The sequence below is a fragment of the Rhyacophila brunnea genome, unplaced genomic scaffold, assembly GCF_057557595.1.
Source record: "Rhyacophila brunnea isolate RB1 unplaced genomic scaffold, BYU_Rbru_1.0 scaffold_22, whole genome shotgun sequence".
Classification (NCBI taxonomy): domain Eukaryota; kingdom Metazoa; phylum Arthropoda; class Insecta; order Trichoptera; family Rhyacophilidae; genus Rhyacophila; species Rhyacophila brunnea.
In genome coordinates, this window is record NW_028232882.1 from 35,793,013 (window position 1) to 35,812,348 (window position 19,336).

The 19,336-nt window shown below is 32.5% G+C and overlaps 1 protein-coding gene across 7 annotated transcripts in view; it reads right to left on the reverse strand.

Moving 5' to 3' along the window:
- The window catches only part of LOC147070500 (spermatogenesis-associated protein 20), a 202,961-nt gene that overhangs the window by 119,061 nt on the left and 64,564 nt on the right, over nt 1-19,336 (reverse strand). The window contains exon 4 of one of the 7 annotated variants that reach the window (XM_085949535.1): nt 12,355-13,769. The exons of the other annotated variants lie outside the window; for them this stretch is intronic. Within the exon in view, the coding sequence (XP_085805661.1) occupies nt 13,570-13,769 (200 nt within the window). The 3' untranslated portion in view covers nt 12,355-13,569. Of the gene's footprint in view, nt 1-12,354; nt 13,770-19,336 lie in introns of those variants that run through there. 7 annotated transcript variants of the gene reach the window in all.

Genomic DNA, 19,336 nt, shown 5'->3' on the forward strand with positions numbered 1-19,336 from the left:
TACATAATAAAATAATTCTTGAAAAAATCTTTAATCGTGTGGGACACGAATCCACGTGTATCGCATTGTAGGGTATTGTGTAATTTATTGATTAAGCTGCCGATTTTTCCTACATAATTCTGCTAAAATTAACAGCCTGGTTGAGCCATTTTTATTCGCATTTATTCCTTATTTCCCCACCCACCTCCAAAATCTTTGGTATTTTCACAAGACCAGGCAAGTGCGGAGTTACGGTCATAATTCAATCCAATAGCTTTCCATCGCTTAGTGATTGACTCAATAATACAGACTGATTCAGAAGTAGTTCGTCAGCTTGATATAGTGGGACCGTCGGATACTTCTGAATACCTGGCAAGCAGTGATACAGGCTATCATCACTCATATAATCAATCATCACCATTCATCAATATAATTATCATCCATAAAACTGCGTAACGTCAAGTGCGCGCACCGGGTGACTTAAAACAAACAATACCGCGCAGTGACAGTGCAACCATACCACGGAGCCATCATAAATCATCAAAAGGGTCAGTGTCTGGCATTCTAAAAAATCACCCTCACCCCAAGATCCGGGCTCATCATCCTTCAATTCATACAGTCCACTGCGAAAAGCGCCACCAACAGCCATTTTTTTATAATTTTAAAATCATGACAATAACAATACCCACTTTGATTCATAGATAGAGCCAAAATCTATTAAAATATAGATTATAGGCTAAATCCCTAATAACTATAGACAAGTCCCACGTTAAAACATCATTCAAATTATTCCACTATAGATTTTAATATTCAGTCTAATAATCATACAGTTACCACGGAATGCCTTGCCGCCTACAGCCAACCGCGTGTCTTGTTCTCTCTACGTAGGTAGGTACTAATAATAAATAATAATTATCATCATCACGGTGAACTTCCACCCCTGCGGCGCTTGGAAGGTTAATCATCCAACTAAGAACATAATAATAAATACTGCTACTCAGCATTATAATAATAATTATGAGTTTCAACAAACTAACTAATTATATTAATATACTGCCATATGAGGGGGTCAAATCACGATTTGAATAAGTCCACATTTAAACAAAACTCAGATTAGTAGTAAATTATTCTCAACTTAACATCAGAGCTGAAAATAGAGTCGGAACCGAACCCCTTAAAATTTACAGGGTTCCGTTTCGAATGGAAAATAGTATAATTAACATGATAATTTCTTATACATTCCGGCATGTCTATTTCCGAGCGTGGTTAATAATACCTTCAAATTGTGATGTCCATATGCTCCATCTGATAAGAAAATGTTGAAAAAATACTATAGACAGGTTTTGAGTTTTTAAATCGAATTAAATTACCCATAATATAATATACCTAGCATGTTTTGTGAATTTCTTAAAAAAATCCGCTCAGATTTGAAGGCATTTATTTGTTTAAAAATTAAAATTCAAAGTGAGATTCAAATTCTGCTCGATTTATTAAATTAAATAATATTTCCGCGAATATCGTTTAATTATAATAATTTTTAACAAAGCTTCTAATACTTATCTCAAAAGTGTCGCCCGTGGACTTATTCATGTCGTGCTGTTAACCCCTCAAATACGTCATATATTGCGTTATATTATAATCCACTTGAAAGCATAAACGTGTTCTTTCAATTAAGCAGACAAGCAACGCGAAGACATGACCGCGAGTATTATGCGAACCAAAACCCGATTCGTTTAACTAAAACGTGGCGTCATAAACCCTTCATTTCCACCAACAATAATTAGAAAAAAATGATTGCCAGAATATTTAAAATATCTTTAAAATATATATATATTCATGGTGCAACATGCCATACAGCTCGTTACACAACCCTATACATACGTTCACGTCTAGAGTAAGAGAGATGTCAAAAGTGTCGATTAAAATATGAACCCCCCATTAAATTTTTGGTAAACTTTTGGCTCTCATCACCCCATATGTGGGGTAATTGGAGCCAAAGGTTTTTTTTGGGAAAACGTTTTTTTTGTACCTTAGTTATAAAATTTTGCAGTGGAAATTGCAGTAATATTATTACTATGTAACCAAAGGACTCATTTCAAGTCTTAATAATAAGCGATTAGAACATTTTGTTAATTTTTTTCAACAATTTCTTTAGTAGGCTCCAATTCCCCCTTACTCCCCTAATGCGAAGTGGAAAGGATGGGAAATTGTCTTCGAAAAAAGACTTACGTACATGGCATGCACAATTGAAATGGTTCACGACGTGAAATGTTTTGTTTTAATTATCTCGAAAAGTGTGATCGATGGAATATTCTTTAATACTTCTCTCCGGAAATCGAAAACGAATAATCAATTGATGAAAATTTCAGATCGATATAACCAATAACAAAAAGGCGAACGGCGTGAAAGGAATATTCAACAGACTCTCGGTGAACATAATTTACATTGTATTTAGGTGAAATTGTCTGTCCATCGTCACGCCGCTTTCTATAGCATTTGCGCCTTATGATCGGAAAACGGAACGTGACATTGGGATAAATTACCATGTACATACAATTACACGTCTAAACAGAGCATATGGACAATGGACATCCACAATGGAAGTTATATTAATACAGATATACGTATATGCGTATCTGCCAAGAATTATAATATGTTATTTTTCAATCAGCGTTTAATTAAAGCACGGACCTGTTGGGTTAGGCGAGTGGCTAATTACCGTTCACAGTAAAAATAAAGACTATCATTTAAATGTGAAATATGATTTGAAATAGATCACATACTCGTAAACTGCAAAGAGTTGTACATGTCCCGAATATGTCTAACTGATTTTTCACATTTCTTGAGACAAAAAACGTTTTTTAGTGCAATGCAACGAAAGTATCCAAACTTTAAAAACTGCAGTGCTCTCTGCCAATTTTGTGAAAACTATCTCACGTTTCCAAGCAAAAGTTTTCAAGTAAAATAATTCTACCCAACGGGGATCTTGCATAGGTACCTCTACTCAGTGACAGCCTTTATTTGAACTGCAAGTTCAATATCGGTCGATATTCAACTAGACGTAAGTTTTACATGCAAAAAGTTCCACTAGAAAAAGTTCAAATGATATAAAAGCTTCGATGCAAATTTAAGGTGAACGTATTTTACAATTGCAAGACATTAACATTAGAAAGAATAACTTTGAAGTTCGTTGCAATTTTATATGACGTACTTATTAGTATCTATGGATACTGTGGGCGACGCAATCTAAGTTGCCGATATTGGCCTTTATTGACGCGTATTTTAGGGACTTACGTCCATAGTATGGTTCTGCATCGCGCTCTGAGATGGACGTATTGGATAAATACATTGCAAAAACACTTGAAGATGACCTAATGCATATAGATGTCAACCTGTATAATAGATATGAATAGAGCACAGTTGCAGATCCTACCTATCTTGAATGATCAACTTAGCTTTCCTAATAGCCCATTGCTATATCCTATAATCTATATTCTATATGATAGTTTACATGCGATACCATAATATGGTCAATGGTACTTATTGATATACAACATTTATATGTATGTATTTGGATGTAGGTATGTATACGTGTGTATATAAATATATATATATATATATTAGCAGGGTTTATTTTTGGATGTGTTACATTTAAAAATAAAAAGTAGGTATCATGTAAGAATATAATTGAATATTAATTGTTTAACTAATAACTTTTATAGACTGATATCATAGATACTTATATCTCATTAGGTAATTCCATTAATTCCCAATACGTTACCATTGTTCCCAGAATGGACGATTTTACACCTCTTTAGTGTAGTATTTTTATTGTTTATAATTACTAATGATCTATTATTAGGTTTGACGTTATATATATATACGCTTATCGAGTGTATTATTATTGATAAGGTAGGGGTTTTTTTACAAACACCAACTATGCATAATTTGTTTTTTATATATTTTTTTTATTGTGATCCCTGACTGAATAGATAGAAGATAAAGTTTTCACCTACTTTATTGTATTGATTTTTATATAAGTTAGAGTTAATAGTATTCGTTGTCAGTGTGCATTTGCCTATTGGTAAGTGTACACAGTGCTTGAAGATGCCGAAAAGCGAAACCCGGATTGCAAAAAAATAACTCAAATGGAATAGTACAAAACATAAATCCATTAGAATTTAATAGTAATATGTTAAAATTATTTTTACACCCATAGATAGTCCGCAGAAGTGTTTTCTCGGGTTCAGGAAAAATAAAAGGAAAATTTTCACAGAATGTCACAGAAAATAAATCTAAAACATCATACCATTCTCAAATAAACGAACGTCTTCATAAATAATGGAGGAGACTATTGAATATCTTCGAGAATCTCGTAACCTGTTTTCAAATTCCAGTATCAAAACGGAAAGCAAATCTGCATATTTTTCGTGGTTCACTTAGGTACTTGGTTCGCATTCCTAGATGCTGGACTGAACACTTCTGGCATATACTGCATCATTATAACACACTATTTAGATGAAAGTTAATTACGTCTCATATAAGTACAACGTCACACACAGAACATATAATATACACAACTATGTATAACATCAATAGTTTTCTCATAGTGAGCAAATCGTATAAAAGTAGAAGCCGTAGTTTTCAATTTCCTGCTCATACAGGATTGCAAAAAATAAATTTCATATCAACGAACCGACCGCCTACAAGCTCACCTGCAATGGTAAATCCTCAGGTATGTATATATACAATACCTGCCACTCTCCCTATATAACCTGAGCTTGCAGGATGAGTAACGAGTCTATCAGGTAGGAAGAAAAAACAAAACCAATATGTCAGATTTAAGCAAACTTTTATGAATTGCGGACCCCTTTTCTGTAATATATTATTTATGTAATATGTAAAAGAAATATATTATTTATTTGTGAGAAACGATAATTTTCAAACAATTTCATTGTTTTTGTCTTGCTTTTTGATACAAGGTTGTGTAAGATTATTTGATTAATAATTAACTAAGCATTTTTTTATTCAACGAATAATTCACAAGATTTAAGAATGTAACATTCTAATTATTGAACATACATAACTTTGAAAACACTTCAGAGAAAATATATTATAACCAATAGAAAAAAATCTTTTTGAAAAAAGTAAGACAATCGAACCTGCATCTCTCGGGTATCGCGCCTATGCACATAGACTACTGTGCTTAAGGCGCCATACTTAATTGCGACAAATTTTAACTAATGGCTTTTAATACTCACTGAAGCGCTTTCCAAATTGAGCTACTATTGGCGATCGGCTTTTCTATTTTTAAAGCAAAGTAGGTATTACTTTAATAATTAATAACCGACGTCGCGGATCACTCCAAGATTTTTTGTTGTAACTTACTTGATCTTGCTAATATTTTTTTTTAACTATTTTTTTTATTCAACGAATAATTCACAAGATTTAAGAATGTAACATTCTAATTATTGAACATACATAATTTTGAAAATACTTCTGAGAAAATATATAAAAGCCAATAGTTCGATTCCTGCGGGGTGGGGTGTTTTTTAAAGATTTTTTCTATTGGTTATAATATATTTTCTCATAAGTGTTTTAAAAATTATGCATATTTGATTATTGTTTATATTGAATTAACAATATAGTCTTACAACGTTAAATTGTTTTATGTTAAGGTATCAAAATTGACAGGGCTGGTTTACATGTCTGCTCCCGTAATGTACGAAACAACTTCTACATTTTAACATGAGCATAGACCTCGAAACGTTGTAGGCAGCAGAGACAATGCGCAAAACCACTCTTTTGACATTTAAAACAATTCAATTAACAATACCAGTGAAGATGGCATATTTGATTATTCTAAACATTAAAGTCTTTAGAATAGTCTTAACTTAATAATAGAAAAAAATAGTCCTTATAAATATAATTCTTTCGCTCTGTCTACGCGCGCTAAAAACTTAAGTTGCTTATATCCCACAGTCAAACATTAGAGGTAGCTTTTTATGGCACGGAGCCAATTAATCATTCCAAAATTGCAATAATAAAAGAACTGCATATAAAATCAAATCCCTCATAAACAATGAGTAGATAGATACCGTACTAAATTTATCTTTTTATATGTATATTAGTCAATTTGACAATTTCATCTAGAATTTTCCAAACACATTTTTAAAAAATATCGAAATAATTAAAATTACCAAATATATTGAAAAAACCTTCTTCTATAAGTATAAATAACGCATACATGTATCAAATTGAACAAAAAAAATTGGTGTGTATACTTATGTACGCGCGTTAGAAGTTATACTTCTTTGGCGTAAAAAAACAAAAACAAAACTTGTGATAAACTAGATTCTTTGGCTACCTCTTGATTATCTTGTTAAATTACACACTCAAGAAAAAGGACCGCTTATTGGAACGCCGTTGGTTTATTTCTATACACTTTAACTTATATTACTAAATTATATAATGGTTTCTCGTTGTTTTTATTTTTAAAGTACCAACTGTCACTCTGACGTTTAATCGTTTGTTTACGTAAGGCATTGCAAATGGCAGACAATAATAAATTCACTGCCTAGGCAATGGAACAATTCTAAACTATAATATTATGCTGTATAATCGTCACGATTTCAGTATCATACTGTGGCGTAAAGGTAGTGCGTTCGGCTGAAAACCGAACAATCGGTCGTTCGAATCCAATCGAGAGCGTTTTTTTTTTCGTGTGAAAAAATAAATTATGTGTTACATGTCACACGCCAAAAATACACTCTGATCTGATTTCCGAAACGCGCCAAAATAAGTAGGTATAACTTCAAAAATCATATAAAATGTGTGTAAAACCTACTATAACTAGTGTAAGTGAATATAAAAAATGTCCACCGTTGGCAACTGTGTGTTCTTATATTTGTGGAGTTTACCAACCTAACAATGCTTCATGTGCTTGGTAAATAATTTCAAATGTCATAACAGAAATAATGTTTAAGAGTCCTGTTTCTAGTAAACATTTTTTTTAAATATGTATGTACACATCGTACATGGATACATGGATTTTTTTTCTATCAAAGTACATTGCCGCGAATCCAGTCAATACGAGTTAAAGTCCCATCGGGCGACGTATTTTTTCAAAGATTTTTTCTTATAATTAGATATGTATCACAAGCTATCAAAATGTAGAATGTTACATTTTGATAGCTTGTGAATTATGCGGTGAATTAAAAAAAAACGTTTAATAATTTATTGAAAGTGCAAGTACATTATAACTAAAATTTGGAGAGATCCTGACACCTACGAATCAGGGTTAATACTTATTGCCTAAACCTTGACTCAAAATTACAAAAGATGGTCATCAATATTAACAACAGGCTGACGATGATTATGACATAGAGCTGATGGAAGTATTTTGTGGTGATATATTATTTCATGCAGTAAATAATACACTGCGGACCACAGATCAACAATAATTCCAATATGTCGAAAAAGAAATAACACACATGAGCTGACCCGGAGAAAATAAAGTTATTTTTCCATCACATGTCCGTATGAAATTACGATTGGCTACAGTTTGCGGAATAACATACATATCATATATATACAGATATAAATATGGTTATATAAATGTGTCATATATATAAAATAAATATTATCCAGAGAAAAGGCTACTGAGTAGATATTGAAAATTATGAGAACAAGGCCGCACCGGTATCTCAGCATTCAAGTAATGCTTCCGTCTAAGTCAGGGATTCCCAATCGGGTTCCCTCCGCTAGGCATGAATTTGCAAAAGCTACCACTTGAAACAAATTTAGTAATAGGTATAAAAAAATTGCGTGTACTTATGTACGCGCGTTGGAAGTTATACTTATTTGGCGTAACAAAACAAAATAATCGCACACCGCGTTAGTCAAAATTCACATCAACCAAAAATATTCAAACAATTAGAAAATAGTTTTCACATAAACTAAATAATACCAAACAAAGGTAACGTACCTATCACACTTAAAAATATAAGTTAGCTTAGTTTTGACAGCTAATCACATTGAAAAAGGAGTACAATTCACAATATAGGTATTTCATCAAGCAAAATAATCCATACTCCTTAGTCTATGGTCACTATCTATGGTCGGCTATGATCACATCATTGCGCGAGACGTCATGTTTCAGATCTGTCGCTTCAGGGCCGCTTATTGAAGTGCCGCTGGTTTGTTTCTGTACACTGTAACTTATATCACTAAATAAATTATATAATTATTTTACGTTGTTTTTATTTTATTTTGGCCAACAATAATAAATTCGTTCCCAACGGAATTCTACTATCAAACTTGCGTTCGTATACAGCTAACTGATTCGCAGCTAACTTCATACTGTCAATTACTTGCGTAACGGCTCTCAATTTCACTCTCTACCAAACGCCTCAAAAGAAGTATAACTTCAAAAAGGTTTCACTTTTTAAATGATGAAGTAGGTACCTATGTTAAAGTTTACACCTTAACTTTGAAATTGCACAGATTGCGATTTTGTCTACTGCGCACAAATTACATAGGTCAATTTTAATTAGTGTTACCGTTATTATTTCCGACTACTCTGACACGAAGCCTATTCAGCCTATTGCATCGTTTTCTCTCGCTCGGCGTCGCTCTTACTACGTCATATTTTCTGTCAAAACTATCGAACTTCACGCTTCTGTGATATGTTTTAAATAAAATTATCAGTAATGAAAGCCACCGCCTACCACGCACTGTGCATTTTATTTCTGTCAGTGTTTAAAATTTGAATGATAACGTTATAATTATAGCACAGCAGTGATGCCATCTTTTTCTAAGCTAACTATAGCACCTCTCTACAAAGGTGTAAATTTTAATATCATAGTATTTCTGAAAAAAAAACTATAGCACAGGAATTAATTCCGTAAAAAGTATTTTTGGCATATTTTGTGTAAAATTGTAGTATCTTACATTTTTCGCGGAATTAAAATTATAGTATTGTACTATAATCATAGTACGGTTGGCAACACAGTATAGCATAGAAATAATTTATTAGTATACTATATATTGTTAAATGTGTGTTTATGCGTTTGCTCAATAGCTTTGGACAAAATGTATGTTAAATTAATTATCCCATCGAATGTTTCGCCTGCAGCGCTAATACAGTGTTTACTTTAAGATTTAAAATGATAAGAGACAACGCTTTTGTCAACATAAAGGCCTGCCAAAGGGCACTTTGTCTCTCACCGCCCACTGCTTTACTGGTAAGTATATTTTTTTTATTTTTTCGGCTAGTTAATGGTTCCTTGATTTCACATATTATATAAAATGTTCCAAGGATTCCACAAAGTACAAAAGGTTTGGAATCACAGGTCTAAGTAAATCTCACAAGAGCCCTTGCAGACGTAATATCGGCCATACAAACAAACAATATCAGTTATCGCTTATGGAGACTGCTAGGAAATGTTACCAATGTATTGAGATTAAACCTTTCTAACGACAATATGTAAGAATGACACAATTAGTACAAAGTACATACACATAGTAAAATGTGAAGCTTTTCAAAATCACACTTAAATAATTTCGTTATGCATCTGTAACAACTGTGCACAAATTGTCAGTTTTATTAACGGTTTTCATTCATAATTCTTCTACTATACTACTTAGTCAAATCTAATAATATATACTTATAGTAAAAGCATATATTATAATAATGGCTCGGCTTCTGTCGATAAAATATCTAAAAGTATGCCAATAAATCAGATATAGTGTTAAATATGTTATAGATGTAATGACTATATTATGATTTAGCTTACGCAAGGTTTAATTGAATTTTAAAAACTAACCATCACCATCTGCAATGTGTATTCTCAATTCAACGAAAATAAATAAGTAATACTGACAAAGTTTACTATCCACTGTTTATGTTGGACCTCCACAGCCTACCTCCACCCTTCCACCACTAGACTATATAATATCTGAATATTCGTTACGTAATACTACGATACTCATTGCGGCAACCTGGGTGACATACTAAGAAATTTGTCGTAGTCTAATGACTGATTTGACTTATGCATATGTGCTAGTCAAAACTATTTTGTCTCAATTTATTTACGACAAAGACTAATGTGACTAAAGACTATTTCCACTATAGTCTGCGTTGGGCCTAAGTGTCTGGCACGGTAGATATATACAGATATTAATATAACCCTAGATGTAGCATAAACGGAAAATACCTACGTAAACTTGCGCAACAAAAAAATATCGCGAGCATCATGACCTAAAGATTATCTTAAAGTGACAAAAGATTATTGAAGTTATAATCAATGATTAATTACCCAGTTTAAGCTCATTGTATTAATACTATCGCTAAAATTAGTACAATAATTAATTACAATCGCTTAGGTTTTTCCCATCTTCACAATACCTTCTCGAAAAACCATTAGTCATTATCAGATACTATGAACAAAAAAAATGTTTTGGAATTTGAAAATAGAACAACGAAAAAATAAATAATATAAATCAAAAGTCTAGACTGGATTACAGCGATAAGTTGTTGTATTTTGATAAACGTCACGTGAGCGCTACAATGCAATGAAAAAATTAAATTCGCACTTTTTTATAAATGATTTATATATTTTTTTTAAATCGGTGTGTGTACTTATGTACGCGCGTTAGAAGTTATACTTATTTGGCGTAACAAAACAAAAACAAAACTTGTGATAACATAGATCCTTCGACTAGCTCTTAATTATCTTGTTAAATTACAAACTCAAGAAAAGGGACCGCTTATTGGAACGCCGTTGGTTTATTTCTATACACTTTAACTTATATTACGAGTACTAAATTATATAATTATTTATGGTTCTTTTTATTTTTAAAGTAACAACTGCCACTATCACGTTTAATAATTTGTTTACGTAAGGAATTGCAAATGGCCGACAATAACAAATTCGCTGCCTAGGCAACGGAACAATTATAAACTATAATATTATACTGTATAATCGTCACGATTGGAGTATCATACTCTGGCGTAAAGGTAGTGCGTTCGGTTGATAACCGAACAATCGGTGGTTCGAATCCAATCGAGTGCGTTTTTTTTCGTGTGAAAAAATGTGTTACATGTCACACGCCAAAAATACACTCTGATCTGATTTCCCAAACGCGCCTAAAGAAGTATAACTTCAAAAATAATGAATATACTATATGATATATTTGTCGTATTAAGCGACGGTGTCTTTTATTTAAAAATATGAATTAAACTAACGATAATGTACGGTGAGGTAGTAGGGTAGAGTTCATCTTTCAGAAATTGTCATGGAAAATAAATTTATTACGCGAGCAGTGGCGGTACGTGACAGGGGGGGACACTTTTGAACCCTCATAAAATATTATATCTACTCATTCGCCATTTTATTACGTGTTTTGATATTTTACGCGTATTTGATAATATTAGCGTAGTGTTTCTAATAGACAGTAACAAAACAGGTTAGTTATTACAACAGGTAACCAGGTAAGTTGAAATTACTGCCATAAAATAAAAGATTTTGGGAAAAACGTAAATGGATTTTTGCTATAAAATAATTTCATTATTCAGATTTATTTAATTTGGAATATTTATTGATATATATTATTGGACATAATATACATATTTTTCATAACACATCAATAATAATACTACTTAATCCTGCAGTGTATGTATTACATATTATTACTAGGCTTAGTATTCTTAGGTATTTAGGCATTTAGGCCCTACAACAAAATATCAAAAATAATCATCTGTTTCAGACAATTTTGAAACATTTAAGCCCTATTTGTTAGCATCTATTTTTAAATATTTTTGGATAATTACATATTTTTACATATGTTAGGTTTAAGCACATATTTTCTCATAAACACAAAATTTATTTACACAATAACACTAGTAAACACAATTGAAATGTTACAATCATCTGCAAAGTCACTAGTGGAGCAAATTAATGTTACTGCTGCTTACATAAGAAATGTTCCTGGACCAATTGGAATAAAAATAAGTACACAATTAAATAGTGTTTTTAATAAAAATACTGGACTTCAAACGCTGCATAATATTAAAGCTGTTTTGGAAAATCCATCAGATGCCTCAGATGTTTCAATTTTTTCTACTTCAGAAATAGTTTCATTTACATACGCAATAATAACATCTGTATAAGTGGAAAGAAGTTTTTCCATGTATAAAAATTTGTTACAAATCGTCAAAGATTCACTTTCGTAAATTTGAAGCATTATTTATTATTATTTATAAAGCATTTTCTGTTTGTAAATAAATAATAAATTAAACTGTTGAAAATATATGATTTATTGTAATACTCGTATCTACTTACTTAAATTTTTAGCGCCTATTTTTGTTTTTTTAGCAAAAAATTATGAAATTTCAATAACATATTTTCCAATTATATCTACATATTTTAGGTACCTATTATTCATTTTTTACCATCTAAAAATCCTAAGCCTACATATTACTTTGCTAATCGAACACATTTCATGTATTATTATAAATTAACAGTGGCACCTCTGCATAAAAACAATAAGTAACTATTTTGTCAGTACGCTTTTTCCACTGCAGAAAACTGCAAGTTTCTAAATAAAATTTCATTCACACAAAAATATAAGGATTAATTCAACAACATGCAATAATAATTACTAGCGAGACAGACTGGCGAGAGCCAGCTGGCTCAGCTAGTAATTATTAATATCTTAATTATTAAGAGTGATAAGAGAGAAAAAAATAAACCAAATGAGATTTGAATACACAACTCATTCCGGATCGATTAAGTATTATTTCAAATTATTGTTAAAATGAGATTTGAATACACAACTCATTCCGGATCGATTAAGTATTATTTCAAATTATTGTTAAAATGAAATTTGAATACACAACTCATTCCGGATCGATTAAGTATTATTTCAAATTATTGTTAAAATGAGATTTGAATACACAACTCATTCCGGATCGATTAAGTATTATTTCAAATTATTGTTAGGTAATATGTGTGACCATAATGGGTATGATTAAATCAAAGTATAAACAATAGGACGTATTAACACTGATTCTTATATAGCACCAGGATCTCAACAAATTTTAGTTTTAACATGTGTAATACGTCCACAAACATTACACAGTTAGTTCATAAAAAATATATAACATTTGCTTATTAATAAACTCGTTAAGCCAAAAATGAGCCTTGTCGCTGAACGCAATTTTGCGGTTAAAACAGCGGTAACAAGATGCTGACTCGATGACTGATTTTCTAAGTAAATTCGGATTATTTGGTAGCGTTGTTCAAGCGTGACTCTATTCATGATGATTTGCCAGACTATACTGATCATAAATGTCAAAAATTGAGCCCAGTATCACAGCTCGGTTTGACAGTTAACCGTTTCGTTAGAACATTCCGAAATGGCATCTAGATCATTGCAGAGCATGGTGGGCTTTCAATAGTTCAAAAAAGATTTAGATCATTTACGAATAGCAAACAAGAAGAATGAGATAAAACTTAACTTTAAAATAAAATTCGACCAAGATTTTAACCTTGGGGAATACCCGAGTTTGTTCCAAAACTTCGCGATTCATTCCCATGGTATCCTAAAAATAAAGTCTAAACACAACTTTTTGAACCTGGTAAACTTAAACATACTACCTGTTACTGGTTCGTGGCATTTTTTTAAAACTATGTACCTACATACGTGGAAATAAATAAAAGATTTTGACATTAAAAAAATCTTACCTAACCCACGCCTGTAGTAGTGGACGATAGAAATTTCCTTACCTGAAAATAGGGAGAAACAACATTTATTAAGTAATTCATTGGTAACAATAAATACAGGATATGATAATATATAAAATTAGTTCGTGTAACATAGCATAGCGTAACGATGAAACCTATGTATTTAGATAGGTAAAAGATAAAACATTGACAATCGATATAATGTTTATCCATGGTCTACACTACACTATAGACCAGGGATGGCCAGTGCGTCGATCGCGAAGGTATTTTTGGTCGATCGCGGACATAATAATATATTTTACTATTTCTTATTCGAACGAGTGAAAACTATTCGAAGTTCCAGCTCTTAAAATCCGCTAGTTCTCATCTCTTCTCTTACATACCATTATCAAGAAATACACTCATGCGAAGAACACAAGTGATGAGAACTTGGAAGAAATTCTACAGGAAAACATTAATAAAATAAATGTAAATTCATATCCTTGCAATTTGACGAGTCGGTGGATTACACGGATATTGCACAACTATGCGTTTTTATTCGATTGGTTTTTAAAGACATGTTTGTTTCAGAAGAATTATTAACAGTTTTACGAATGGAGGAACGATCTAAAAGAGAAGATATATTTAATGCATTTAAGTCGTATATTAATCGTACTCGATTTCCTATTCATAAACTAGTATCGGTAACGACTGATGGAGTTCCTGCGATGGTTGGGAATCATGTTGGGTTTATTACTTTATGTAAAAATGAGGAAACAGTACCCACTTTTATCAGTTATCATTGCATTATACAACAACAGCCATGGGGGGTCTGACAGGGCTCTAGCCTGAGACCCCGCTGTCGACCAGTTAAGTAAGAAAAACACAAACCACACATTTGCTCGAATTGTAAAAAAGGCGCTAGTTTCCTCGAGGAATATTTAAATTTTAAAATACATGGCTGTGCGATGCAATTTGGTGTGATATGATTATTGATGTAATTAAAATGATAATTCACATTGTATAGAATTTATTTTAAGTATGTTTCCTGGCGAAGGGTTGCATGTTACTTGGCTACTACAACATTTCTAATATTCGATATACAGGTAAATTGTGTTAATGTGTACCTACCTACTTAATTTTTATATAAGTGAAAGACATAATAATATTACTTAAGTATATTATTGTCGTTAATTCGATGTTTCTGTATCATTATTTTTTTATATGTATAAAATATCTGTTTTCAAAATACATAAGTATTTGAATTATAAAAATGGGTATTTATTGTTCTCGCATGATATAATTACAAGTGATATCAGTAGATCGCCATAAATTATTTTTTCAACTAGTCGATCCTAGAATAAAAAAGTGTAGCCACTCCTGCCATAGACTATAGACTTTGATTGCACTCCATCAACTATGAAGATGGGAAAACATTCAATAGGGCACTGAATTAATGTAGTTTAAAATCAATTTCCAACCCCGCCTATGCACCTCATTCTTTTCCATTGTCAAAGAAACAACATTAGCAAGTCAATTTTCTTTTATGAATAAATAATTCGGCGTCCAATTTGCTCAGAAACTATGCAGGGAGAGGATGATAAAACGCCAAAAGAAAAACGAAATGAGTTTCCCAAAAACACAGCGACTCGCCTAAATTGCTTTACGATCTTATCAACTAAGTTATTAAGGAAAATTAAACACAAAAACATGTTGGGAGACTTTGTCAATGGAGGGCCCGGCGATGTAATAAAATTATCCGCCAAGCCGCGATCTAATAATACATTTTGAGAATATTTGGTTTTCGGGTACAATATTGTTGCTAAACAATGTGAAACTCGCGAAATATTCGAGGAAGTGGCTACGTAAACTATTAACTAAATTATAGTATGACAATGTATCCACATACAAAATATTTAATTAAGCACTAATTATTGTTATATTATGGCCTCCATTCTTACTCGGTACGAATTCACTCACCAGAGTAACAACGCGGTATGAATAGGGGCATTTCAGGAATAACGCGCAGAGATCTGAAAGAAAATCTAATAATAAACGTAGGTATGTCTCTCTAAAAAATAAATATGCAATACGAAATGAATAACATCTATTTTAATCATTAGCCATAGTAATCTTTTTAAACTCTACTTTAATATAAATAAAAGCTGCACCTGCTTATAGGTATATCTACAACATATTACTATGACAAGTGTTATTTATTTAAAAAAGACAAATCCATCACATAACAAATTATTAATTCAAGACGTTCACAACATGACATTTAGAATAAAAAGTACAGGTAAATCAACTTAGTAGAGAGAGAAAACAAAGCAAAAAATATTTTGTACAAAATGTTAATGTATTTCTAAAGAGCATAATATGACCGATAATTCTCATAAATTAATAAAGAAAATTGATTCTCGTTTCTCGAGATAATTTTTCAAGAATTTTCATAGTCTCATTTCTCACATTGTTAAAAGAACGCTCTCGACTTTGATTCTTGAAAATTTGCAGGTGAATTTTTTTGGCACGAACAGATCTCGACTTATGGCGATACTTCAGCTGGGGCACGGTCTAAAACGATCGTGACTACGCGACGCGAAGATTGTGCAAATGACGCGTGCAGAACAAAAGATAATTTGTCATAAAAAGTCAACATGCGTCTATTTAATGTTATGTTTATTGTTATATTACTAATAATAATAATATATTCATTAACATGTTTTCTTTTTCAAGTAAATGGGTAACGTTTTTTAGTCATCTTTACACGATTTAAGAATTAATTCCCCCATCGCCATCACAAAACAAATTGACGTGTTCACAGCTCGACTTTCGCTCTCCGATTACCAGCCAGTCCGAAATTTCATCGCACCTATAGTTGAAAATTATTTGGCGTTTCACTGAAGTACCGTGTTAATAAATTCTGGACGGAAATACAACGATTAACTCGTGTGATACTTTAATTTTAAAAATTTCAAAAAATTGATAAACCAATCTCGATTATATAAGTTCTACTTGTATCTACATTAAGAAACTTGTATAGAAAAAAAAACACCTACTTTCAGAGACGTACGCATGTGAAAGAAAATGGGCAAAAACCTACTGCAGCGATTTTCATTAGCGCATAAACTCCCACACGTAAGAAGAGCTTATACCAATACACATAGTAATTTCCTAACGTCCATACGTCTTTCATGAGGGTAAGAGAGAGAAAATGCGATGTATCCAAAAGGTGAGAACGTAATATTACTATCACTGTACTGTGGAAAGTTCAGTTCGACTCGGGTATATTTGATAATGTATTACTAGTTATTAACCTATAGTATATTAAATTTAAATATTTGTTCGAGACTTTCACTTTTCTTCTTTTTGTGCCATATTCGCTATCTGTTGTCATCGATGATTTCGTCTATGTTTTCCCTGTCTTTCACTGCTCTTAACAGAAATGGAGTGCAGAGTTCAAACCAGTCTTGATCCAGGACGTTATTCATCTTCCCTTGAATAATAAGCGGCGTAAGTTGCCATTTCTCAGGATGTAACATGAGATAAGCGAATTATGCCAATTTCTTGGCTGTTCACATCCTCGACATCAATTCAACATTCGTAATTTTGTTTTTCCAGCTAATACAGATCATACTTCTGTACACACTCATTTCAAGAGCTTCAAGTTTTATCAGCTTTGTTTGTATAAGCCGGCTCTTACATCAAAACTCGTCTTGCCTGCAACGTGTTGAATACGTCGATGTGACGTCATCTTTATTCAAAAAAACACACGTTGTCAAATGGAACTGGATTGGTCTAATACGACTTTTTAGTTTGAAAGTGTTTGAAGTTGCAATCGACAAGTTCTTCTCGGGCTGCAAGTCGAACATGCCACGACGCATACAAACACATACAAATTGGTCATTCCTATACCGACTCGCCGATCGACGCATCCAACATATCTATACGTTTCGAAGGTTACGTGCGACTGTCGCTAGGTTGATGTGCGCGGTCATCATATGCAACACCGGATCGACGCTCTTGGAAGATTTTATTTATGGCTGTGTGGCAGACGAGGCGAGTTTAGATGTGAGAACCGGCTAAGTGTCCACGCCCCACTCCTTAAAGCGTAAAACATTAAAATCCCCATTCATCCAGTCGTTGTATAACATAAAACTCAGCAACCGTTGTAGATACGACAAAAATTGTTCAAAATAAAAATGTGTATTTTTAAATTATCTTCAATTTTGATTGGAAATATTTTTCGATATTTCAGCCGTTTATTAGATATGAGTAAATACTGAAAATTGTCCGCTATTTTCCAAAATGGCGGCCGTAGCACAGCATGTACGACTGTTGATTTGTAGTATGTTATTACTCGGCACTAATACTACGCATTTTCAACGTACATACGTACGTTTCATACAAAGACTCACAAGTGTCCTATGGGGAATTATTTCCAAATAAAACCATAACATGGCTGGATTATACACGCATCGGCACTCTTCATACGCCACTGACTTATAACTCATAACACACTACACTACAGTACTACAGAAAGGAACACAACCATATAGTATACTCAATTAGTTGCCGGATTATAATGTATGTAAATATTCCATTGTCACACATGAAAATTTGGTTATTAATGCCTCTCTCACGAAAATTGACACAAGAGAATGTCATAAATAAATATGGAGGCAAACACTAAATAATTATCTAAGCAACAAACCCATCGAGAAAGCGAAGAATTCCCAGACAGCATAATTGAAATATTCTCTACCAGCTGATATTGTAAACACAAGAGCCTACTTACAGTGATGGCGAATCTACGGCACGCGAGATGATTTTGAATGGCACGCTTTGAAAAGAGAAAAATACATATAATAATAAATGACAGTTCGCATTGTATAAAAAATACCAGGCAAATACTCTTGAAGAACAAGCATTACGTGTAATGTAAATATATAATTTCATAGGTCGGTCCTTAGACTTTATGTGTCACATATAATATTATCGCGCTAACCTCACCAGGCGGCGGAGGGAATGCCGCGCCATTAACCTATAATTTTGATCGATTTACAATGCTTGAAACCACAGCAGCGAGAGAATGTCTCATCTGGTCGGAGCAATTCTGGTGTCAATTTATGCGTAAATAACCAATCAAACTAATAGATTAACAAACGATTTCATTTCTACCCACAAAAAATGACTGCATCAAATAATCCTTGGTGAAGCTGGTAGGTAGTAGTAATTCTAGCACAGTTTCAAAATTGGTGAACGGAAATGAATGGCGTAACTGAAAAAAGTGATAAAGCTATATTACTAGCACTAAGATATGATATCTAGAACATCATCATTTTTTAATAGAATTCTTAAAAACTATTTTTCCCTACTTTGGCACGCGTACGTAAAAAGGTTCGCGAACCCTGGCCTACATAGATATAGAATAATTTGTTTTAATTAAAAGGACAGACGATCGATGGCATTTGGGAGGGAGAAATTGTAGCTAACACCCTTCATATTAACAAGACTTTTTTATAGTTTCGACTCTAATATGGCTATTCACTTTCATAATTAATTTTATTTACAAAGTGGATTAGATATAAAAAAGTGTATTATATTAGTCAACGATCTACATTATTACG